This window comes from Clupea harengus, chromosome 17, assembly GCF_900700415.2.
Source record: "Clupea harengus chromosome 17, Ch_v2.0.2, whole genome shotgun sequence".
NCBI lineage: Eukaryota > Metazoa > Chordata > Actinopteri > Clupeiformes > Clupeidae > Clupea > Clupea harengus.
Genome location: NC_045168.1, coordinates 15,980,061 through 16,005,846, shown reverse-complemented (window position 1 = coordinate 16,005,846; position 25,786 = coordinate 15,980,061). Strand labels below are relative to the sequence as shown.

The 25,786-nt window shown below is 49.6% G+C and overlaps 1 protein-coding gene across 2 annotated transcripts in view; it reads right to left on the bottom strand.

Annotated features, from left to right (window-relative positions):
• Positions 1 to 25,786, bottom strand: part of cbl (Cbl proto-oncogene, E3 ubiquitin protein ligase) — a 42,507-nt gene that overhangs the window by 6,441 nt on the left and 10,280 nt on the right. Inside the window, exons 3-11 of one of the 2 annotated variants that reach the window (XM_031583831.2) lie at positions 13,987 to 14,133; positions 12,661 to 12,817; positions 7,699 to 7,820; positions 5,256 to 5,393; positions 4,072 to 4,159; positions 3,715 to 3,846; positions 2,965 to 3,183; positions 1,341 to 1,535; positions 739 to 1,131 (exon numbers count right to left, since the gene is read on the bottom strand). In XM_031583831.2, coding sequence (XP_031439691.1) covers positions 739 to 1,131; positions 1,341 to 1,535; positions 2,965 to 3,183; positions 3,715 to 3,846; positions 4,072 to 4,159; positions 5,256 to 5,393; positions 7,699 to 7,820; positions 12,661 to 12,817; positions 13,987 to 14,133 — 1,591 coding nt within the window. The remainder of the gene's footprint in view (positions 1 to 738; positions 1,132 to 1,340; positions 1,536 to 2,964; positions 3,184 to 3,714; positions 3,847 to 4,071; positions 4,160 to 5,255; positions 5,394 to 7,698; positions 7,821 to 12,660; positions 12,818 to 13,986; positions 14,134 to 25,786) is intronic. The other variant, XM_031583832.2, reaches the window with a different exon arrangement.

Below are 25,786 nucleotides of genomic sequence, written 5' to 3'. Positions count from 1 at the left end.
GCTCTCACACAACACACTCAGCACAGCTCACTGGACCACGGCTCTTACACACACACACACACACACTCAGCACGGCTCACTGGACCACGGCTCTTACACACACACTCAGCACGGCTCACACACACACTCAGCTCACTGGACCACGGCTCTCACACACACACTCAGCACAGCTCACTGGACCACGGCTCTTACACACACTCAGCACGGCTCACTGGACCACGGCCCGATCTGGGTCTTTAGAGCGGACAATGAGAGCGGTCAACAGAACAGGAACAGAGAAAATGTATCTTTTCTACTCGTCAACCCAGTCCTTACTACAGTTCAGGTATGTTACTGTGGTAACTGTGGTCATGGCTACAAACAGACGAGCTACTGTGGTCTGGAAAGGGGGGTGAACCGTGACACTACTGGTACATCTGGGATGTCTTTGGTCAGGAATGGTCACCGTAGAGCACCAGACTAAACAGAGCAAACGCCGCGCACAACTCGTCCGTTTCACGACTCATCCGTTTCACGACTCATCCGTTTCACGCCCTCTCTGGCCTCCAGTGCCCGCGAGCATCACGCAGCTTCTCTGGAAGTGTCGGACAGAGTCAGCGCACTGTAAAGCTGGTTAGCCAACTCTGATGTTTCAAGGACAGGTGGCCATCTGTGTGTGTGTGTGTGTGTGTGTGTGTGTGTGTGTGTGTGTGTGTGCGTGTGCCTGCTCAGCCGAGGGCTGTGGCATTTCCCCCTCACCAGCTGGTGCTCCAGGCTGACGGAGCTGTTGTTGCGTCCAGCGTCCCCTCGTCCGTCCAGGGCGGAGGGCAGAGCCAGGGGCAGCGAGTGCCGGTTGGAGAGCTCCCGGGAGACCGCCGCCCCCGCCCCTCCGGCCCGCGCCTCGCCCGCACTCAGAGCCTGGGCGGTGGGCGCCTTGGGCACGGGCCGAGCGTTCCAGTCCGCCATGCCGCGGTTGGGTGGGGCGGGGGGCAGTTTGTCCAGGGTGAGATCTCCCGGGGTGCAGGGGAGGGGGCGTCTCTGTAGACGGGTGTCGGGGCCGGTGGGTGGCGGGCGGTCCGGAGGCGGGGGTGGGGGCAGGTCACGCAGGGCAGGGGGCAGAGGCAGGGGTTTGTCTTTATGATGTGACCCGGCCTACAGGAAACAGCAGAGAGATTACTAGTCAGTCACTCACGCCTCAATCACACACAACTACAGAACACTCTCTGACACATCTAGCCTTACAGATAAGGAGACATCTTAAATCATTTGTTTGTATTTTGAACCCCTAATTTGTCCCGGAACAAACAAACACAAACAGCCTGATGTGAGTTTTGAGCCTCAGTGCCACCCATGTGACATACATGCTCCTGGGACATCTGGCCAGCGAGGGCCGGGGCCCCCGGAGGAGGAGAGAGGACACCTGCCTTGGATGTGGCTCCTGGGCTGGAGGCTCCGGGGGGGACGGGGGCGCGGTGCTGCAGGAGGTCCAGCCGGGGGGGCACCGGGGGCAGGGAGGCCTGGGGGGACATGGAGAGAGGAGAGGGGGGACGCTCCGCCTAGAAACACACACACACACACACGGACATGTCTGTAAGCATACTCACGCACATAAACACAAATTCACACATCAGAGAAACGAAAATAAGCCATGTCTCTACAAGAACGCACACACACACGCACACTCAGCGACAGGGGCAGGAGGAATTCTGCACTATGGAAGAGGCTGCAGCCTCTCCAGCACATGGAAGGAGAAGTGCATCTGAGTGGAAGCCTCAGTACATTCATGCATTTATGAGTTTCACCTGAGGCAGACTCCAACAGGAAACCAACACACACACACACACACACACACACACACACACACACACACACACACACACACACACACACACACACACAGGTGCACTTTGAAGCAGAGAGATGAAAGACAAGGAACTAGTGATACGGGGAAATAACTGCATCTGAAGAGAGACAGAAATGCTGAGAGATAGAACAGGGGGGGGGGGGGGGGGGGGGAGAAAGAAACAGAGATGGAGAACCAGAGAAAAAGAAAGTAAGGAGGGGTTCTAGAGGAACAAAGGTAAGGTGGGGTTCTAGATGAGGATGAGGATCGAAGGGGGTAGATGGAAGGAATGGGGACAGTAAAGGTTGAGCGGCTAAAAGAGAGAAAACCACAAGAGACGATACTGAGAAATCTAAAGTGGATGCAAGAGGTAGAAGAGCGTGACAGTGAGAGAGCGTGAGAAAGAGAGACAGACAGAAAAGGAGAGAGAAGAATAGAGGGTTGAGACAGAGAACAACAGTACTGCACAGAGGCAGAGGAGAAGAGAAAGAGAATAAAAGAGAATGCTCCGAGAATAGACCATGGCCAACTCTTCTGCTCTCCTGGATACAACACCAGGGCCAGTGGACGAGAGGGCTGGAGGAGAGATGGAGAGAGAGGGAGAGAGAGAGAGAGAGAGAGAGAGATGAGGAGAGACGGAGAGAGAGAGAGAGAGAGATGAGGAGAGACAGAGAGAGAGAGAGACAGAGAAAGAGAGACAGAGAGATGAGGAGAGACAGAGAGAGAGAGAGAGAGAGAGAGACAGAGAGAGATAGAGAGATGAGGAGAGACAGAGAGAGATAGAGAGAGAGAGAGATGAGGAGAGAGAGAGAGAGATGAGGAGAGACAGAGAGAGAGAGAGATGAGGAGAGACAGAGAGAGAGAGAGATGAGGAGAGACAGAGAGAGAGAGAGAGAGAGAGATGAGGAGAGACCGAGTGAGAGAGAGAGAGAGAGAGAGATATAGAGAGATGAGGAGAGACAGAGGGAGAGAGATGAGGAGAGCAGGCCAAACACACGGACTCCTTTAAGGGTGGACCTCCTCACACTAAGAGAAACACACAGACTCCTGTAGGGGTGGACCTCCTCACACGGCCACGGAAACTTCTGGGACTCTGCCTGGTCTTTATCCCACGGTCATGTGACCTAGGTCATGTGACTCACCTTGGAGCAGGCCAGTTTGCTCATCATGAGGTGAGGGTCTTCCAGACGGTCGTCGTCATCGTCGTCGTAGCTAGGAGACGGGGCACCCTCCGCCCCGAAGATGCCCCGTCCCCCTCCGTAGCCGCCGCTGTTATCTTTGGGGTCGAAGGGGTCCACCACGATGGGCTCCGTGCCCTTAATCTCACAGCGGCAGAACGGGCAGCCCTGGCCTTCTGACTCCTAACACACACACACACACACACACACACACACACACACACACACACACACACACACACGAGAGGGAATTAGAAGAGGAGGAGGAAGTGTGTTTGTGTGTGTGTGTGTGTGTGTGTGTGTGTGTGTGTGTGTGTGTGTGTGTGTGTGTGTGTGTGTGTGTGTGTGTGTTACGTTCATACAATTACAATGTAATACGTTCATACAATTACACTCTCATTCTCACACACACACACACACACACACGAGAGGGAATTAGAAGAGGAGGAGGAAGTGTGTTTGTGTGTGTGTGTGTGTGTGTGTGAGAATGAGAGTGTAATTGTATGAACGTATGTTTAACAGTTTGTGTGTGTGTGTGTGTGTGTTTGTGAATGTGTGTATGTATGTTTAACAGTGTGTGTGACGGGCTATATACATAAATGTGCAAAAGTGTGAGGTTGAGCGTAAGCGACAGAGAGTGTTTGTCTGTGTGTGTATGTTTGTCCGTGTGTGTGTGTGTGATCGCGTGCGTGTGTGTGTGTGTGTGTATCCTACCTGCCAGGCTGTAAGGCAGGATGTGCACATGAGGTGACCACAGGGCTCGATCTTTACATCCTTGTCGTTCTCAGCACAGATCTTACACAGCTGGAAGGTCGAGCCCATCTCACAATACAACTCATACTGCTCCTGCATGAGGAAGAGAGAAAGAGAGAGAGAGGGAGAGGGAGAGGGAGAGAGAGAGGGGGAGAGAGAGAGGGGGAGAGAGAGAGAGAGAGAGAGAGAAACACACAGAGGTCAGAAAGAGCTTACTTACTTAAGTGTTAGTGCACAATATCAAACACACACGAGAGATGAAAGCCTTCGAGAGGAAAGGCAAGGTAACAGTGGCTTAACACAGCACACACAACTGACCTGTGTAACTTTGATATGGTCCTGGGGTGACGGCTCACACAACCCCGTCAGATCTGGATTCTGGGTGCGACCATCAGGGAATAAGTAGCTTCAGTAGAGAGAGAGCGAGAGAGCGAGAGAGAGAGAGTAGTATGTGAGTAAATGCTTTATTCCCAACTATTTCATTCTTATTATTATTATTATTATTATTATTATTATTATATCACATTTCCTTTAAAATTTCTTCCTTTAAAAAAATCTTTCATTTATTAGGTTTCTTCCCTAAAAATCTGTTGGCATGACTTTGAACTGAACTGGATACTAAAAGAGTAACGCCATGTCAGTCAGAAATCTTGAGGGCCATGTCTTTAGACTTTATACTAGAGGACTTTAGACTGGAGGACTTTGGCCACGGAGGGGCTCAGCGCTCTGGGGTTTTCACAGATAAACAAGCAGAGAGAAAATACTTCCTCCTCTCTGCTTGAGTTCCAGTCTCAATAATGCCTGGTGGTCGATGATGGTACATGATAACACACTCCGGCTCGGAAACATCAGTCACGCCGAGCCCTAACTCATCATTAACTGTGACAAGTGATTCAGTTACGTCTCTTTCCTCTCCGAACAAGAAAAACAAACGTTCGGGAAAAGAGGCTGACTTCCTCTTCTTTCAGCGAAAGCCACAGGCCAAATTACACGGCGAGGTTCTGCGAGGTCTTGCGAAAACAAGAATCCGTAACCAGATGTGCAACGCGATCCGGCCTGAATGGGGAGCACACAGCTGACGTGACGTGACTGCACACACACGCTCACTGGGGGGGGGGGGGGGCAAAGGTCAAAGGTCAAATGCAGAGAGGAGTCCGAGGTAAGCCTGATTATGGCCGAGATCACGGCCACAGCACTCCGACCACATAATTTGCTCCCTAATATGATTTGAAAGGCTAAATGAAGGTCAAATGAACAGGATGTTTATATTTAAGACAGGAAGTTGATTTAACGGCTACATTTGACTAATCTCTTACGAGCAGTGTCAATATGTGGTCTGTAAGTAAACCAGAAATAGTCCTAAAGCTTCCCCCCCCATATTGACTCTTGGAGGTCTGTGAGCGCATCCGTCTGGGGGTTTGCTGGGGGGGGGGGGGGGTGTGTGTGTGAGCGCATCCGTCTGGGGGTTGGGTGGGGGGGGGGGCGGGGGGTCTGGGACTCACAATCCTTCCCGGAAGCCGTCGATGAGAGCCTGAAAGAGGGGCTTGTTGTGGGGGATGGTCTGCAGGATGTTCCCGTCAGCCGTGACGTATCCGATGGCCCACTGGCCCAAACGTGTGCAGCTGAGACGAAAAATGTAGCTGCAGACCAAACACACACACAGAGTTAAATAACGAGGGCTTGTATGTGCCTATGTGAGCACACCCAAACACATATACACACATGCAAACCAATAATGTGCAAAACCTTAAATAAAACGCATGTACACACACACACATTTACCCAATAGGACTTCCCCAGAAACGTCCCCACTGAAACCACCAGGCAGTCGCATGCTGCTCCACCTCCAAATAAGGACACATAGGGCACGTGTGTGTGTGTCTATGTGTGTCTGTGTGTGTGTGTCTGTGTGTGTGTCTGTGTGTGTGTCTGTGTGTGTGTCTGTGTGTGTGTCTGTGTGTGTCTGTGTGTGTCTGTGTGTGTCTGTGTGTGTCTGTGTGTGTCTGTGTGTGTCTGTGTGTGTCTGTGTGTGTCTGTGTGTGTCTGTGTGTAAATAAGGACACATAGGGCTGTCATTTCAACCAGCAGCGAGCAGCGTCGGCCGTGCCTGAACTAAAGCCCAGTTCATAACTTGGCAAAATCATTTCTTATTACATCCCATCAGCAGGATCCTCAGTGCAAACACGTGTGTGTGTGTGTGTGTGTGTGTGTGTGTGTCAGCACAATCCTCCCACATCATTCCTTTAGTTCACGCGCAACCGACTTTGCTCGTTGCTCATCAATGAAATGAGGGGGCCATAGTGGTTAGCAGACATGAGAAGACCTGACACCTTAGAGGGTGTCTGTCTGGACACATAAGAGAGTGAGTGAGTGTGTGTGTGTGTGTGTGTCTCTGTCTTTCTGTCTGGACACCTTAGAGGGTGTCTGTCTGTCTGTCTGTCTGTCTGTCTGGACACATTAGAGAGTATATCTCTGCCTGTCTGTCTGTCTGTCTGAACACATTAGAGAGTATATCTCTGCCTGTCTGTCTGTCTGTCTGGACACATTAGAGGGTATATCTCTGCCTGTCTGTCTGTCTGGACACATTAGAGAGCATATCTCTGCCTGCCTGTCTGTCTGTCTCTCGGTTGGTTGAGCTTAAGAGTAGCCCATTATGGAAGTGACATCAGCGTGGTTCCACAATCACTCCATTGAGGGGCGGTGCCAGGCTGTCCTAAGACTTGCTTAGGAGCACGCGAGCACACAGACTGCTAAATGGGAGCAGTGTGTGTGTGTGTGTGTGTGTGTGTGTGTGTGTGTGTGTGTGTGAGAGAGAGAGTGTCTGTCAGTGTGCTTGTGTGTCGGTGCAACTGTCTGTGTTGGTGTGTGTGACACTGACGGTCTGTGCATCTGTGTGTGTATCTGGTTGGGCTTTTGTGAATAAGCTTATGGTATGAGTGAGAATTTGCCTTGGAAGCTGTGGTGTAGAGAGGAAGAGATAGAGAGAAAAAATAGAAGTCATACATACAGAGAGAGAGAAAGAAGGAAAGAAAGAAAGAAAGAAAGAGAGAGAGAGACCAAAAGAGAGCGAGAGAGAGCAAATAAAGAAACAAAGATGGTGAAATATGACTGTATGAAAGAGTGAAAGCCAAAAGACGAGAATGAGGATGATAAAGAGGGTGTGAGGAGAGTTGGTTAGAGTAAAGAAGAGAGAGAGAGAGACAGAGAGAGAGAGAGAGAGAGACATAAAAGGAGTTTAAAGAGAGAGAAATAGACAAAGCTGTGTATATGTGTTAGTGAGACAAGAATTGATTGTGTGATTGTGTGTGTGTGTGTGTGTGTGTGTGTGTGTGTGTGTGTGTGTGTGTGTGTGTGTGTGTGTGAGAGAGAGAAATATTCCAACAATTGATAAGGTAAAAACATTTGGCAAAGACAAGCTCAAAGGTCGGGTAATTGAGGGGTTTGTGTGTGTTCAGTAAGATGCAGCCCAATGTTGGCTAAACTTTCTAAATAAATGCCTGTCATGAACTGTAAACTGTAGAGGCTGAATGGTTTTATGATAAGCTATGCTAATAATTTGTGGGTCAGACAGCATTACAACCCACCAGATAAGAACGCATGTGCTATCGGAGCATGGGGATAGTATGCCCTATTGAGCTTGATGCTACCAGGCGTTGGATTTATTAAGTATTATGCTATTCTCAGTGAATGAGAATGATGCTAATACATACATATTGGCTAAAATTGAGCTAAAAATGCACTAGTTTTACTGTGAGTTAGCTTGCTAAGCTAATGATAGGCTGTACCACGCACACCTGCTCACTGGGCATCTGAGAGTGTGAGCCTCTCTTTCCTCTCTCCTACCTGCCGGGCTTGTTGTTGATCTTTCTCTCTGTGTGTGTGTGTGTGTGTGTGTGTGTGTGTGTGTGTGTGTGTGTGTGTGTGTCTGTGTGTGTGTGTCCCTACCTGCCGGGCTTGTGGATGAACTTCTGGAGGCGAGCCTTCACCTCGTCGTAGGTGAGGAAGGCCATGTAGCCTGGGTGGGTCACCGCCAGGCTGTTCCAGTTCCGCAGGAGAGACGACCACGGCTGCAGACACAGACACACACACACACACACAGAGAGAGAGAAAGATCAAGGACATGTCCTTCTCTGCAGTGTGAGCAGGCCTTAACACAGTCCTCTTCTCTGCCTGAAGAGTTACTCCAACACAGTCCAATCTCTTCCCTCACACTAACAACACTAACACACAGAGAGCCCACTGCACATTACACACCGAAGACACACACACACACACACACACACACACACACACACAGAGAGCCCACTGCACATTACACACCGAAGACACACACACACACACACACACACACACACACACACACACACACTAACACTAAGACACAGAGAGCCCACTGCACATTACACACCGAAGACACACACACACACACACACACACACACACACACACACACACACACACACACACACAGAGAGAGAGCCCACTGCACATTACACACCGAAGACACACACACGGCATGATGAAGGAGCTGGAAAACAGTAAGATCTCTTTCAGCTGTTGTGAAGCAATCCAAATCACTACCAGATCACACTAAAGGGGATGTATGATGGAACACAACAGGAAGAGAGTCAGTCAGTCCAGTCAGAACTCATGTAGCCAATGAGAAGGAGCACTGTGTGGTCTTAGACTAGCTGGTCCAGACCAGAGAGGACGCAGAGGTCCAACGAGAGCCAGAGCCAGAGCCAGAGCCAGCAGCACGGCACCCTGTCCGCTCACACTGGGACAAGAAGGACACCGTGGTCCGAGGGAGATAAGCACCTGATAAAAGAAGCCATTTTGTGTCGTGTCAATAACTCTGAGTGAGCACGAGCAGGAAGCATCGCTGCCGTCGAGAGAAAACAATGACACAATAAGGTCTCTCCCCCCCTCCCATGAGAAGAGCTTGTTCTGGCTGACCTTGAGAAATGCACGCAATGCGCTTTATACACTAAAGGTCAAACTGCTACCACTTCCTCCATTTTGAAACAAAAACACTGTCTGTTTATCCGAAAACGGGAAGAAGAAACATAACTCTGATGAACTCCGTTAACCGTTAACAAACAGTATGAATGACTGGCAGCCTACTCACTCATCCAGAGTACAGCACACAGAGCTCCCCCCGATCAGTCTCTCCCGTGGCTAAGGCCATCTAAACCATGCCAGCCTCCTCACTCATCCAGAGCACAGCACAGAGTCTCTCCCCCCGTGAGTCTCTCCCGTGGCCCAGCCATCTAAACCACACTGTGAGCCCAACCCTGTCATTACAGCGCTGAAACCCCTCTCTTCCTCTTCTCTCCGTAAAGAAGTCACACACTCGTAGAGGACTCATGTGCTCATGTGGAACTCCACCAGAGCAGTGGGCAGGCAGAGGAAGCACACATGCACACACACACACACACACACACACACACGCACACGCACACGCACACGCACACGCACACGCACACGCACACGCACACAGGCCATGATTGAGCACAGCACTGGGCAGCAGAGGAAGCACACATGCACACAGGCCATGATTAAGCACAGCACTGTCAACACCGCCACACACAAGGTTACAGTCTCTATTCACAACCTTCATCTGCATCGCTATCTACCTCCTCAAGACTCCTCAGTCCTCTATGTACTCACTACCTGCTCCGCCATCTTGTCCTGTGAGGAGCTACTCACCACACTTCCACAAGTCTTCACAATACTCTCCCCCCAGCAGCTGCTGCAGTTAAGCAACAGCCCTTCCGCTCGCCGTGGTTCAAGTAAATGATATGAAATGATAGCAAGCGCTCTTTGCACAATGACAGGCAAACACATGGGCCGTGTACTGACACACGGGCCTAGATGAAAGTGCTTGATAAGAACTACATGCAAAAGCATCACCGTATGGAAACATTGGGAGATTTTTCCCTCAGGCTTCCAAAAGAGGCATTGAAACTCTTCATTGTGTGTGTGTGTGTGTGTGTGTGTGCGTGCGTGCTGTGATCAGCCTCCTGCTGAGTGACCCCAAACTGAACCCATCTGAACGGTAGTGGACATCAGCTTTGGCCATAGCTGCCATTGGCTCTCATGCAAACAGGAAGACTACTGGTGTTGGAAGCGGCACTTCTCGGCATTGCAATGTGTCAAACGTACATCACCATCAAAGCACACAACAGAGCTGCACTACTGCCTCCACAGCACACAACACATATCAGAGCTGCACTCCTGCCTCCAAAGCACACACACTGTTGCCATCCCACCCAATGCACTCCCATCTCCTCCCCACTGCCACTCCACAGCTGCTCCATCCATTACAGCACAGTTGGGTTGAGTGGGGGAGAGAGAGATGGACAGAGAGAGAGAGAGAGATAGACAGAGAGAGGTATAGAGAGAGAGAGAGAGAGAGAGAGAGAGAGTGAGAGAGAGAGAGAGGGAAGGAGAGGGACAGGGAGAGAGAGAGAGAGAGAGGGACAGAGAGCGAAAGAGAGAGAAAGGGGGAGAGAGAGAGAGAGAGAGAGAGGGACAGAGAGAGAGAGAGAGAGGGAGGGAGAGAGAGATGGGGAGAGAGAGAGAGGGACAGAGAGAGAGAGAGAGAGAGAGAAAGGGAAGGAGATGGAGAGAGAGAAGGTCGTTAAAAGGTAAGTAATGTTAGCATTACCCTCTCAGCAGGAACGCCAAACTGTGCACCCGCTGTAATGACTGCGCCAAGCACTCACGCTAATGATGTAGCCCCATGCCGCCAAATGTGCATCCCTTTAATGCCAGTTCTGATGGCTTAGATAAACGAGTGTGCGCATGTGTGTGTGTGTGTGTGTTTATGCATGTGTGTGTGTGTGTGTGAGTGATTAGTTGGGTGTTCTGCGAGGCCGTCACCGAAGTGAACTAACTTCTAAAGATACAAATGATGCAAGAGCTGAGATCCTGCTGCAGCATCACTGATACCCACATACCCAAACCCCTCTCCTGATGCAGCATCACTGATACCCACATACCCAAACCCCTCTCCTGCTGCAGCATCACTGATACCCAAACCCCTCTCCTGCTGCAGCATCAGCATCACTGGTACCCAAACCCATCTCCTGCATCACTGCTACCCAAACCCATCTCCTGCTGCAGCATCACTGCTACCCAAACCCATCTCCTGCTGCAGCATCAGCATCACTGATACCCACACCCATCTCCTGCTGCAGCATCACTGATACCCACACCCATCTCCTGCTGCAGCATCACTGATACCCAAACCCATCTCCTGTATCACTGATACCCAAACCCATCTCCTGCTGCAGCATCACTGATACCCAAACCCATCTCCTGTATCACTGATACCCAAACCCATCTCCTGTATCACTGATACCCAAACCCCTCTCCTGCTGCAGCATCACTGCTACCCAAACCCATCTCCTGCTGCAGCATCAGCATCACTGATACCCAAACCCATCTCCTGGCGCAGCATCACTGGTACCCAAACCCATCTCCTGCGGCAGCATCACTGATACCCGAACCCATCTCCTGCTGCAGCATCAGCATCACTGATACCCAAACCCATCTCCTGCTGCAGCATCACTGATACCCAAACCCATCTCCTGCCGCAGCATCCCTGATACCCAAACCCATCTCCTGCTGTAAGGTTCTACATAACAGCGTGTGAAAAAAGGATAGAGAATCAGGTATGCAGATTGGCACGAGGAATTAAATGAATCCACCCGGCATGAGGTAGATTTGGTCCTGGAGACTTGAAATAGCAGCAGGGGGGAGATAGCCTGTCAGAGCGCAGCCTTTTAATCAACTGCAGAGAACAGGGAGCGGAGCCTTTTAAATCAGCTGCAGAGAACAGTGAACAACTGACACTCCGATCCTGAAAGCCAGCGGAATAAAATAAATAAAACTCTGAGTTCTAAAACAGTAAAGGCATGAATGAGAAACAAGACCAAAAAAATAAGGCCTGGAGTCGCTGCGAGTGAGAGTGAGTGAGAGTGTGTGTGTGTGTGTGTGTGTGTGTGTGTGTGTGTGTGTGTGTGTGTGAGAGAGTGAATGTGTGTGTGTGCGTGTGTGTGTGTGTGAGAGTGTGTGTGTGAGAGTGAGTGAATGTGTGTGTGTGTGCGTGCGAGTGAGAGTGAGTGTGTATGTGTGCGTGAATGTGTGTGTGTGCGTGTGTGTGTGAGAGTGAGTGTGCTTCAGGGGCCAACACACCCCTGTTTCACACGTTTCATACTCAACAGACACGGGCGGAGACAGAAGCAGGAAGAGACACACACACAAAGAGTGTGTGTGTGTGTGTGTGTGTGTGTGTGTGTCTCTTCCTCTTGCTCATTCAGTTCTCTAAAACTAATTTCATTTCTGCCACATGATGATCTCACTGTAGGACAGATAACCAAGGGCTCGCTGCCAAAGTCCTTTAAATAGCTTTGACTTGAGGAACCCTTCACTGACCAAACGGAGGATCACTCCTAGCACCATCATCTGTGTGAGTGTGTGAGTGTGTTATTAACGCTATCACTCCTAGCACCATCATCTGTGAGAGTGTGTGAGTGTGTTATTAACGCGATCACTCCTAGCACCATCATCTGTGAGAGTGTGTGAGTGTGTGATTAACGCGATCACTCCTAGCACCATCATCTGTGTGAGAGTGTGAGTGTGTTATTAACGCGATCACTCCTAGCACCATCATCTGTGTGAGTGTGTTATTAACGCAATCACTCCTAGCACCATCCTCTGTGAGTGTGTGAGTGTGTTTAACGCGATCACTCCTAGCACCATCATCTGTGTGAGTGTGTGAGTGTGTTATTAACGCGATCACTCCTAGCACCATCATCTGTGTGAGTGTGTGAGTGTGTTATTAACGCGATCACTCCTAGCACCATCATCTGTGTGAGTGTGTGTGTGTGTGCGCCCCACCTGGAAGAGCCTGGTGAAGATGTCGAACTCAAAGACGGAGATGTAGTCGTTGCACGTGAGGTCGATGGTGGACTTGAGGGCCATGGCCTCCAGGCCTGAACTGATGGGATGGAACTCATGAAGCGCCTGCCGGAAACCCTTCCATGGCACAATGGTCCTGCGCACGTGTGCACACACACACACACACACACACAGACAAACAAACAGAGAGAAACACACAGTCACAAAAACACACAAAGATGGACAGAAAACCACATAGGGACACACACACAAACACACACACAAAATTAACACTTATTTTTAATATTTGGGTCACTAGTAGAATATGTCTGTACTCATTCTAAATAAGACAGAGGTGAATTGAGCTGGCAGTCACACTTCACGTTCACTACAGATAGCCTACATTCCTAATTCTGGACCAGTGTTGGGATAACCTACATTCACACACACACACACACACACACACACACACACACACACACACACACACCATTCAAGCTAGGTTTCACATTGAGGGCACGGCAGTGGATAACGGGTACAGTGTGCAGAGCCTCTAGTTTACTAAAACACACACACACATTCAGATCAAGAATCACAGAGGATGGGCATCTAGTTTACTAAAACACACACACACACACACACAGACACACTCAGATCAAGAATCACACAGATGAGCGTTGGGAAGCCAGCTTATAGGGCTTGATTACAGCACTGTTAAAAAGGAACTGATTCCTTTTGGAGGTATTTTAAAGTAACACTCCAACAATGACACTTTTTGAGGTATGGTTTTATAGGCAACTAGTTTTGGCATCATCCTCAAGGACAGATAAACACCTGTGTCTTTCCCACTAGCCATCCATCCACTATGTAGTTCTGTGTTTCCTGGCTGGAAGCTTTCACAGCATGACATTGCCAGCTATACTGCCAAAAGACACCAGTTAGTGTGTTGGCAAGCTTCTATCGGTGTCAACTGGGCTGTTTGTGGTGTTTGCAAGGTTTTTGCATGCCTAATGTGTGTGTGTGTGTGTTGCATGCCTTTAGTGTGTGTGTGTGTGTGTGTGTGTGTGTGTGTGTGTGTGTGTGTTGCAAGCCTTTTAGGCAGTTAGCGTGCTAGTTTTGGAACAGAACTCCTTATTGCTGCTTTAAGTTTCAGACCCATGGGGGGGGGGGGGGGGGATTTGGGGCGCAGCTCTAAAGTAGGATGAAGCCAAGTCAGTGGTGTGGTACTGGAGGAGGGACAGGGGGGTGGAAACAGAACTGGGAGGGGGGGCGGGGGCGATCCCAGCCCCCTGGTACACCATGTGACCTGCCGCGGCCCACACTCACTTGTCTCCGAACGACCGTCTCCAGAACTCTGCGGCGTCGGCCTTGGTGATGCGGAAGTTGTCGCCCTGGAAGAGGCCGTTGGGGAAGATGGCCTTGAGCTCGGCCAGCATGTGACTGAAGATCAGAGACAGCTTGGTGAGGTTCCGCCTGAGGGAGCAGCAGAGGGGAAGTACATGTAAATAACACACACATCACACACACACACACACCACACAGAGCCCCAATAAGGGTCAATTCAGTGGCGCGCACACACACACACACACACACACACACACACACACACACACAGTCCACCTGCTCAAGGTTTCCTTCACACCTTAATCCCCCCTTTCCTTGGTTTGCTGTAGAATGTCACCAAAACATCCAAACCCATCAGAGATGGATGTTGGCAGGGCTGATGTAGAGGGACACACACATACACACACACACACACACACACACACACACACACACACACACACACACACACACACACACACACACACACACACACACACACACACACACACACACACAGAGAGATGCTGGCAGGGCTGATGTAGTCAGCGACAGAGGGAGATGGAAGGAGCCTCTGAGACTGAGCATCAGGAACTGATGACAGGACACTGGGTTCTAAACGTTTGTATGACAGGACACTGGGTTCTAAACGACAGGACACTGGGTTCTAAACGTTTGTATGACAGAACACTGGGTTCTAAACGTTTGTATGACAAAACACTGGGTTCTAAACGTTTGTATGACAGGACACTGGGTTCTAAACGTTTGTACTAAATGTTTGTTTAGCGGCTCTCAGCACTCTTGAACCTCTCAGAGACTGAACTTCAGGAAACCACGACAGAACCCGGTGTTCTAAACGTTTGTACAAAATGTTAGTTATGCGGCACTCGGTACTCTTCAGCTACATTCTCCCATGTTAGGTGAAGAGCCTTGCTGTGAGAGAGATGAGAGAGAAAGATAGGAGGAGAAAAGACACTGAAAGAGAGAGAGAGAGAGAGAGAGAGAGAGAGAGCGCAAGTGAGTGAGTGAGTGAGTGAGTGAGTGAGTGAGCATGTTAGCAGAGCCTGTAGGGCAATCGCTGGGGTGGAAGTGGAGGATGGACATGTCTGTCTGTCTGTCTGTCTGATACTTTTGATTCCTCGGGCCATGGGCACGCCACTGACCAAGAGAGAGAAGAGAAGAGAGAGAGAGAGAGAGAGAGAGAGCGTGATTGAATGATAGAAAATGAGAGAGAAAATGAGAGAGAGAGAGCGAGAGAGCGTGCGAGAGAGAGAGAGAGACAGAAGCAGTTTTTGGAGCTGCAGCGAGCAGCAGGGGGAGGAAGTGGGAAAGAAAGCCATGATTTACTGGGCAGCACAGTGGGGAATTGTGCAAGAAAGACACTGAACCAACACACACACACACACACACACACACACACACACACACAGCACAGCACAGCACAGAGCTGCAGCTGCACAGGACACCGAACCAACACGCTGCACAGAGCTGCACAGGACACCGAACCAACACACACACACACACACACACACACACACACACACACACACACACACACACACACACACAGCACAGAGCTGCAGCTGCCCAGGACACTGAACCAACACACAGCACAAAGCTGCACAGGACACCGAACCAACACACACACACACACACAGCACAGAGCTGCAGCTGCCCAGGACACTGAACCAACACACAGCACAAAGCTGCACAGGACACCGAACCAACACACACACACACACACACACACACACACACACACACACACACACAGCACAGACCTGCAGCTGCACAGGACACTGAACCAACACACAGCACAAAGCTGCACAGGACACCGAACCAACACACACACACACACACACACAGCACAAAGCTGCACAGGACACCCCACTTTACCACATGACAGAGAGAGATGGGGGGGAGGGAGGAAAAGAAACAGGTTAACAGAGCAACACAGAGAGAGAGAGGGAGAGAGAAAGAGAGAGAGAGAGAGAGAGAGAGAGAGAGAGAGAGATGATGAAAGGGGGAGGAAGAAGATAGATAAGGAGCGAGTAGGAGAGGCAAACATTTTAAGGACTGATCTGTTTCTGATCTACATAACTCACACTAGATAGGGGTGTGAATGATTGCTTCACACTCACACAATAACCCAGGGATCACTTTCAGTCAACTAGGCAACGCATGTCTGCTCTCTCCTAGTTTCTCAGAAACACAGGCATACGTCACCTTCCCAGAAGGATCGCTGTGAGGGCAGAGAGCTCTGAGAGCTGAGGCAGGAGGGGGCCATTACGCCCACGCACCTCAGTGTGTGTGCGTCTGTGCGTCTGTGCGTCTGTGCGTCTGTGTGCGCCTGCGTCTGTGTGCGCCTGCGTCTGTGTGCGTCTGTGTGCGTCGGCGTGCGTCGGCGTGCGTCGGCGTGCGTGTGCGTCTGTGCCTGTGTGCCTGTGCGTCTGTGCGTGTGCGTCTGGTGGCAACAAGCCTTCATTGCTCACAGCTGTGGCCATCAGAACATGTCCCTTCTGATTTGCAGGTTAATCACACACAAACACACACACACAAACACACACTTCCTCACGCTCAGATATCTAGCTCAATGTGCATTTTTCCATTGGTTGGGTAGGGACGATGCAGAGGCGGAAGTGTACATTTCAAAGGGAGAGAGCATGTATGCATTCTTGTATTTAGCCTGTGCGTACACGCATGTTTTCCTGCTATCTTTGAGCAGGCCAAGAGAAACTGGTGATCGTCACAAAAGGCCCTCTGTCTGTGAGTGGGAGTGTGTGTGTGTGTGTGTACGCATGCAGGCACAGCTCCAGCATAAGAGCTGTGGCAGCAGAAATGCTTGAATCTTCTCCTACCCTACAAACACTGTGTACGCCTTTACCTTAACACACAGACCACCCAATCCTCACACACACACACACACACAGAAGAGGGCTACTTGGTGTGTTTGGTCACTGAGTAAACAGCATCTCTGAACAGGTCTGCTGGGCTGTGGGTGTTTGTTTAGCCTGCGAGCTGATGCAGCGAGCAGACTATGAATGAGCCATCCCTCCCTCCCTCCAAGTCTCTCTCTCCCTCCCTCCCTCCAAGTCTCTCTCTCCCTCCGTCCCTCCCTCCAAGTCTCTCTCTCTCTCTCTCTCAGTCTATAGCCTACTACTAAATCTCACTTACTCACTCAAACTTACTCTCTCTGTCTCTCCAATTCCTTACTAGCAATACTAACTCACTCTCACTGGAATTCACTACTACTCATTCTCACTACTAATTCATACTACTCATTCATTCTCTCTCTCTATGAATGATCCTGATGATCCTGATGCCTGTCTCTTTCCTCTCTCTTTGTCTCATACAGGAGATGGGGGGGGGGGGCGTATGTGGGTGTGTAGTGTTGGTAAAAAGGAGAGTGGGAGGGGGAGGGGTGGGGGTGGTCGTCCAGCTGCACTTCGACTCAATGGACTCACTCTTCAGCTGCTTGGACACACACACACACACACACACACACACACACACCCCTGCAAGTTCTCCTTTTCCCTCCAAGTGGGGAGAGAGGCACGTGAGTGGGCGTCACCTTAGGCCCATCCCCACCGTGGAGGAAGGAAAACAAGTTGGTGTACAGCTGCAGAGAGAAGGAGTGGGCCGCTGTTAACCCTACAGAAATAAAGGTGAGGGTCTGTGTGTGTGTGTGTGTGTGTGTGTGTGTGTGTGTACAACTGCAGAGAGAAGGAGTGGGCCGCTGTTAACCCTATAGAAATAAAGGTGAGGGTCTGTGTGTGTGTCTGTGTGTGTACACAACTGCAGAGAGAAGGAGTGGGCCACTGTCTACAGGGGTTTGGCTAACCTTACAGCATTGAAAGTGAGGGTCCGTGTGTGTGTGTCTGTGTGTGTGTGCGCGCGCACATACGTAGACAATTTCTATTACCCCCCCCAATGGCTGGCTGGCCTCTCCTTGTTGTTGCCGTGACAACAGGCAGAGCACTCCCTTGCCCCCGCCCCCCTGCTGGTGACCTTTGCCCAACAGCTGGCTGTTCCCTTCCTGTTTCCTGTTTGCAGTGAATAAAGGCAGCAGCACGGAGGAACAGATACTTAGAGAGAGAGAGAGAGAGAGAGAGAGCGAGAGAGAGAGCGAGAGAGAGAGAGAGAGAGAGAGAGAGCGAGAGAGAGAGAGAGCGAGAGAGAGAGTCTGTCTAGGATCGAAAGTGAGAGCGAGTGAGTATGGGTCGTCACACACACAGGGTCTAGATAAGGGAACATAAAGGAGGAAATACAGAAGAGATAATACAGAAACTAAAAAAAAAATAGAAAATAATAATAAAAATGATTACACACACACACACACACACACACACACACACACACACACACACACACACACACACACACACACACACACAGGTAGAGACAGGAGATTGAAATAGTGACATTGATGAAGACCTTCAGAGAGGGGAACGAGTGAATCAGGATTCTGTGGTGAACTTTGGGCTTATGCCATATTATATTATAATCCATAACTTACTCCTGCACCAGCTGAACTAGTGCTGTTCCACCCACACCATCACCATCCCCATCCCCACCCACACCATCTATGCCATCCTGCTCTACTTACATTTCCATGTCCACCGCTAACACATATTCAGCCATAGTGCCCACATCACTTCAGCCATCACACACTATCACACACTCCCATCCACAAAACATCTCTGACCAGCATCATCTCCCCAACAACACTACCCTCTTGAACCGCCAATCCACCAAACGTGTCTGATCAGCATCATCTCCCCAACAACACAACACCCTCTTGAACCGCCAATCCACCAAACTTCTCTGATCAGTGCCATCTCCCCAACAACACCACACCCTCTTGAACCGCCAATCCACCAAACATCTCTGATCAGGGAGTCTCCCCAAACGCTTCCACACCCTCCAGCCCTAAACATCTCCATTTCGTTTGCCATCTCCCCTCCCACATTTCAGCTCGATCCCGCTCCCTCTCGTCCACATATCGCTCTCCCTTACTCTGTTGCTTCCTGTTCTTTCTGTGAAGTGTCCTCTCCCAAACCTCAGATCATGCTCACCCTACCCTAACCCCCCCCCTCCCTCCCACACAACAGTGAATCACTGAATATCCTCTCTCACGCACACTTTAGCTCTCTCTCTGTCTGTGTCTCCCTTTAGCTCTCCGTCTCCCTTTAGCTCGCTCCCTCTCACTCACCCTTTAACACTCTCTCGCTCTTTAGCTTTAGCACTCACTCACCCCCCCCACCTCTCTGTCTGTCTGCCTGTCTGCCTGTCTGCCTGTCTGCCTGTCTGCCTGTCTGCCTGTCTGCCTGTCTGTCTGCCTGTCTGTCTGTCTGTCTGTCCCCCACACCGGTGACTCAGCACCACCATGCCAATGACCGGCTCCACCCTCTTCCCCCTCTTCCCCATGGGCTCCAACCTCTAGCGGTGTGTGTGTGTGTGTGTGTGTGTGTGTGTGTGTGTGTGGGCTGACCCAGCATCTTCCCCATGGGCTCCAACCTCTAGCGGTGTGTGTGTGTGGGCTGACCCAGCATCTTCCAGCCTGCAGCACTTCCTGTGTTCAGTCCGAGGACCTGAGGAGGCTCAGGCGGCCGGAGCCAAGCTTACATGCGGCAGACCATCAGTATGGATCTGTGCTCTGTTTAAGCTCTTAGGTCCGTTTACAGTCAGTATGAATGGGCACTGTGATTAAGCTCTATGGTGCAGTCAGTCAAGTATGGATGTGTGCCGTGATTAAGCTCTATGGTGCAGTCAGTCAAGTATGGATGTGTGCCGTGATTAAGCTCTATGGTGCAGTCAGTCAGTATGGATGTGTGCCGTGATTAAGCACGTCGGATGGAAATTCTGGGCTGGTCCTTTCCTTGCAGTCATCACTTTGTAAATTTAACTCGCCGGAACTGGCTTTACACCGGATCTCTGTCAGGAAACAGCAGTGACAGCAGATGCATGTGCATGTGTGTGTTTGTGAGAGAAAGCGCGCACGCACGCACACACACACACACACACACACACACACACACACACAGTGCCCTCTCTGCAGACTCATGTTACACAGACCAGTCTCTGCCAGACGTGCTGGAATGATGACCGTTTCGTTTCTCTGGTGCCCTACTGTCCTTCATGAGCCTGTGCAGAAGCAGTCGGCTGACAGCTAGCGCTTCAGTGCTAAGCACAGCTTTCCTATGGGGCCAAGCATCCATTCCAGCCATTTAATCAACACCATTTTGGCCAGCTATGTGGATTCGGACCTCAGAAGCAAAACAGCTACCTTCCTTCCGGTTTCTCTCATTAGGGGACTCATGATTATTCCTCCATCGCTATATTGTACCTTATGCGCTACAATGCTAATATGGCAGCATGTGTATGCACTAGGGATGGGCATTCGATTAAATTGTCTTAATCGATCGTCGGGAGAATTAACGATCGATTTTCGATTAATCATTAATATTTTTATATTAAAATTCACTATTTATAGGCTATATTAAAATGCAGTGAAAATAGAAAAAACACAGCGTGTTTCCTCATTGAGATATTTATTACAAGATGAACAACTCTTGTGGCAGTTAAACGGGATCCGTTCAATGGTTACACTTGAAAATATGCGCTGCTGTACTCTTAAGCAGCGGAGCCGACAGCTAGAAGCCGGTGCTCATAAACACAACTGACCTTCGTTTTTTTTTCTCTCTAACTAATTAATCTCACGATTTGAAATTCATTCAGCTAGATTCATCGTGATTAAAAGTTTGTTTTCTTCTAAAGACTAAATCTTATAAATTAACGAGTAATCACTTCATTCATTATTTTAGACACTGTTGTTTAATTGTATTTTGTTCGTGCTCTCTCGCCATCAGCCAAGGAATGTATGCGAGACACAATGGTGCCCCTCGACGGTAAATCGTAAGAATTGTCCCCTGAAGCAATTCGAATCACCTCAGTCAGCCCACCGTCTTCAACTATGTTGATGGGCCGACAGTCACCCGCAACCTAAACTGCTACAGCGTTGGTAACCTTTTCACGGACTGGTCTAGTTAATTTCCTAGAGAAGTCGTGGAGTGTGGGTTGGCGACCATCTAACCTGGGACTGCTTTCTGTCGGGTGCTTTGCATTAAGGTGATAACTTAAACACGAGCTGCTTCTGTGATAGCTACATTCAGCTTGACAAATGCTACATACAACTTTAGTTTTGTCGATTGTTCTGTCATTTTGCCTCTTAAACAGAAACTTTCCGCCCAACAATCCCTCAGCTCTCTCCATCTTCAACTACCGTCTCGGTCTCTTCTATCTAACTGACTGCAGACAAGGGGCGGTTTCGTGCCACGGGTCAACGCGCACCGGAAGTAAACAAAGTTGCGTTAACTGCGTTCAAATATTTGATTGCATTAATCTCCGCCACAATAATCTCATAGAATAACGCGTTAACTTTGACAGCCCTAAAATAAATAAATTACACGCACACTACGCAACAGAACATGCATTAGTTTTAATCGATGAAAAAATTATTTCATTGAGGAAATTCTTAATGATCAATTAATCGATCGTCGATTAATTATGCCCATCCCTAGTATGCACAGTGCTTCACTACAATGCTAATATGGCAGCATGTGTATGCACAGTGCTTCACTACAATGCTAATATGGCAGCATGTGTATGTACGGTGCTTCACTACAACGCTAATATGGCAGCATACACAGTGCTTCACTACAATGCTAATATATGGCAGCATGTGTCAAAGTAGTTTTTTTGGCAGGGGCGGGGGATTATGAAGTAAACGTAGCTGGCGTGAGACTAATAAACTCACTTCATTTTTAGCTATGACCGTGAATCACACAGCATTCAGTCCAACCATCCAACCAACCAACCCTGCCATCATGCTGCTTTTAGTCTGAGCTTTCAACGTGGAGGGGAAAAACACTTTGGGAGAAAGACGTATATAATGTGCATATATATATATATCTCTTTTAAAAAAGGCCAACTAAGGCTACGAATCCAGAACTAATGAGTGTAGTATTGCTATGGAATTCGATTCTGTTCCAGTAGTTTGAATATTATCGGTGCAGAATGTTTTTTCCGTGTCAACAGTACGGTTATTCCCATTCCGTAGCATTAGGGAACATGGTGTTGGTCAGCGGAGAGGGTCAAAAGAGCGGCTGCTGTGGTGAATCCTAGTCGTCACGGAAACAATAGGGCAGTCGCAGGAGCTCCAATGGCCCAATCGAACCTGGGACCACTGCTTGAAGGGCACTGCTGCTAACCACTGCACAACCAATATACCTGAACATGAGGGGCGCTAACTATTAATGAACTTCTGACATGAATCGTTATCAATAGTGCCAGAATGCAAAACCAACAGTCACTTCATTTATATATAAAACATTTAAAAAAAAACTGGCAAGTGGAACCAAATGTGAGTGTGTCAGCTTGCATGTTTAAAAAGGGGAAGTGAGACAGCTCTGCGGTGCGAAGGGTGTGCAGAGGGACTCTCTAGACCTAACACTCGCTGATGCTCTGAAAGTGAGGCAGAGGGACTCTCTAGACCTAACACTCGCTGATGCTCTGAAAGTGAGGCAGATCTCTGACTACTACTACTAATAAAGTCAAACGAGTCAAATGACCAACATTGTATCGTTCCCAGCCAAGGACGGAAGGGGACCCTGCTGGCCCACATGAAACAGAACCAACCAGACCACAGCCTCAGCGCAGCATCTACCTAGGAAAACACATTCTTTTTTTTCAGTAATTGGGCAATGCCTTGGTACAGTGATCTTTTGCCTGATGTGGAGTCACTGGTTAAATGCTAACTGGGTCCACAGTCCACAAAAGCGTAACAGCATGATTTCCATTCGTGTCCACTCCTTTGACTGACACTTCTGATGTCCAATGAGTGTGGAACTGCCGGATTCCAACGGCAACAACTGTTGCCAGCTTCCCGATGCAGTCTATGCTGCGCCTGGCTTGAGGACCAGCCCTTAGGTGAGCTGCATTGTGGGATAGCGGCTTGCAGGTGAGCAATAGCAGCGGGCTGAATGCTAGTGGTGTGCTGTGGGGTGACTTAGCACTACGTCCCCCAGCCTTGTTGTGCATGTTTACAGAACACCATGATAATCTTGCCTTGAACAGGCTGCGAAGGAAGGGGCCTCTGAGACACCGCAACCGGCCAAGAGTTTGAGCATCTAGCCCCAACACTGGAATGATCACTCAGGATTCGAGTTCACCTCACCAAACCAAGCCGAGAGTTTGTGTGTGTGTGTGTGTGTGTGTGTGTGTGTGTGTGTGTGTGTGTGTGTGTGTGGGAGCATTCTGCTAGCACTTTTGAGTAAATGTTCTTTGTGTGTGTGATGAGGATTGCAATTCAATGATGACTGTTATTGGGCCCATGTGTGTGTGTGTCTCTGTCTCTGTGTGTGTGTGTGTGTGTGTGTGTGTGTGTGTGTGTGTGTGTGTGAGCATTCTGTTAGCGTGCTGTAGATAAATGGGTAGTTGCGCTGGTCTGTTAGCGTGCTGTAGATAAATCGGTAGTTGGTGTGTGTGTGTGTGTGTGTTGGAGCATTCTGTTAGCGTGCTGTAGATAAATGGGTAGTTGCGCTGGGTGAGAGCACCATGGTTACAGGGGCTGTGATGCACTGGACGGTGAAATTCAAGCCGAAATGGAAACCTCTGGTCAGTGCATTTCCATTCACAGTGCACGCACGCACGCACACGCACACACACACACACACACACAAAAAAAAACATCAATAAATGTAAATGAGGAAGCCAACATCACCATTTTAACTGAGGTAAACTGAGAATCTAAAAGATGATTATCCCTCTGTGCCAACCGACAGCAGTTTAAACCTGTCTGGACATACTGAAAATGAATATATATTACAAATATATCTTTTCCATACCTTTTCAGTACCTTTAGATTCTCGGTTTACCTCAGTTGAAATGGTAATGTTGGCCTCCTCATTTACTTGAATTGACCGGCCTGTACATACATACACACACACACACACACACACACACACACACACACACACACACACACACACCATTTGCAATATATGTGGATGACTACCAAAGCCAATGTGCAGGGACTGCATGGCCGCACATCTGTAATAAGCCACGTCTGCGTCACGAGGGCCTAATCCTGCGCATCAAGCTCGCTGACATCCACCTTATCACTCGCCGCATTTCCCTACCGCCACACACACACACACACACACGCGCACACACACACACACACACACACACACACACACACGCACACGCACACGCGCGCTAACACACACTCACACACAGTCATGCACACAAACACACACGTGCATACAGGGAGACAAAAGCACACACACACGCTCACACACACACACGCACAGACCTTTCCCAGTGCAGATAAGACAGACAGATAGGCAAAGCTAGTCGACGTGCTGCCTGCAGGGGAATGCAGCTGGGCACTAATAGGGAATGGGAAGTCATCTTAGGCTTCCACATTTAGCACCTGGCACAATGGGCTCTGTGCAGAGAGCTCTGTGGAAGAGCAGGGATGAAGAATGCAGCCGGCAGGCCGATGAAGCGGAGGGGGGTGGGGGGGATGGCGGCTAGCATGACTCGGCTAAAAGCGTCTCCGGAGCGCACCAGGCTGCAACCGGACACCACCTCCCCGCACAGAAGCCGCGCAGAAATGGGAAGTGATCAACCTCTCACTTCCATGCAGACATTTAGAACATCCCCGACATCCGTGTGGCAAGAGGAGTGAGCAGCAGGCAAGAGGAGTGAGGAGCAGGCAAGGCCAGTGAGGAGCCTGTCCATTTCAATAGTGCAGCACAGCGCAGCGCGTGCTTCACCACACCGACCAACATCAGAGCAGTCACTCATGACTCGCTGCAGAGGAGAGGAGAGGAGGACAGAGAATGAGGAGAGGAGGGGAGAGAGGAGGGGAGAGGAGAGGAGGGGAAAGGAGAGAGAGGGGAGAAGAGGGGAGAGAGAGGAGAGGAGAGGAGAGAGAGAGGAGAGAGATGAGGAGGAGAGGAGAGGAGGGGAGAGGAGGGGAGAGGAGAGCAGAGATGGGAGAGGAGAGCAGAGAGAGGAGAGGAGGGAGAGAGAGGAGAGGAGAGGAGAGGAGGGAGAGAGAGGAGAGGAGAGGAGTCCACTAGACACCCAACATGCACTGAAACTCCACTAGAGAGTTCAGCAAATGAAGCAGAGATCAAACGGCCAGGGCAAGTAGCAATCTGTTGAATGTCCAGAGTTTTGAAATAGATCAATAGTAAATAGATCAATAGTAAACAGATCAATAAGTCCAGCCCAGGTGACCTGAAGAAGCATTGACAATTCTACAAGCAACCATATGGTGCGTTCCATTTGAACTGGGAAGTTGAAATTAAGTTCCCAGTTGGGAATTTCAACTGGAACGGCCCCTGCAGTTTCCTACTCGGAAAGTCGGACAAACCTCATCAACCCCGACCTCAGAATCCAAGATGGCTGCTCTGTGCATCAACAAAAGTGAAAGCTTTAGAAATACAGCACTTCTGCCTCCTACTTTATGTGCCTCATTTAAAGCAGTCACACACACTGTCTATCTTCCATCAGTGGAAAATGTTTGATGTTTGTATGCGCAAAATATAGCGTAATGTGTTGTGTCATCATCAACTGGCATAGCTGATCATGGTCAACAACTGACATTGTTAACAATGTCAATAATATGGTGTGTGTGTGTGTGTGTGTGTGTGTGTGTGTGTGTGTGTGTGTGTGTGCGCACAATAATGGTTGGTTTTGCAACTTGCAATAATGGTGTGTGTGTGTGTGT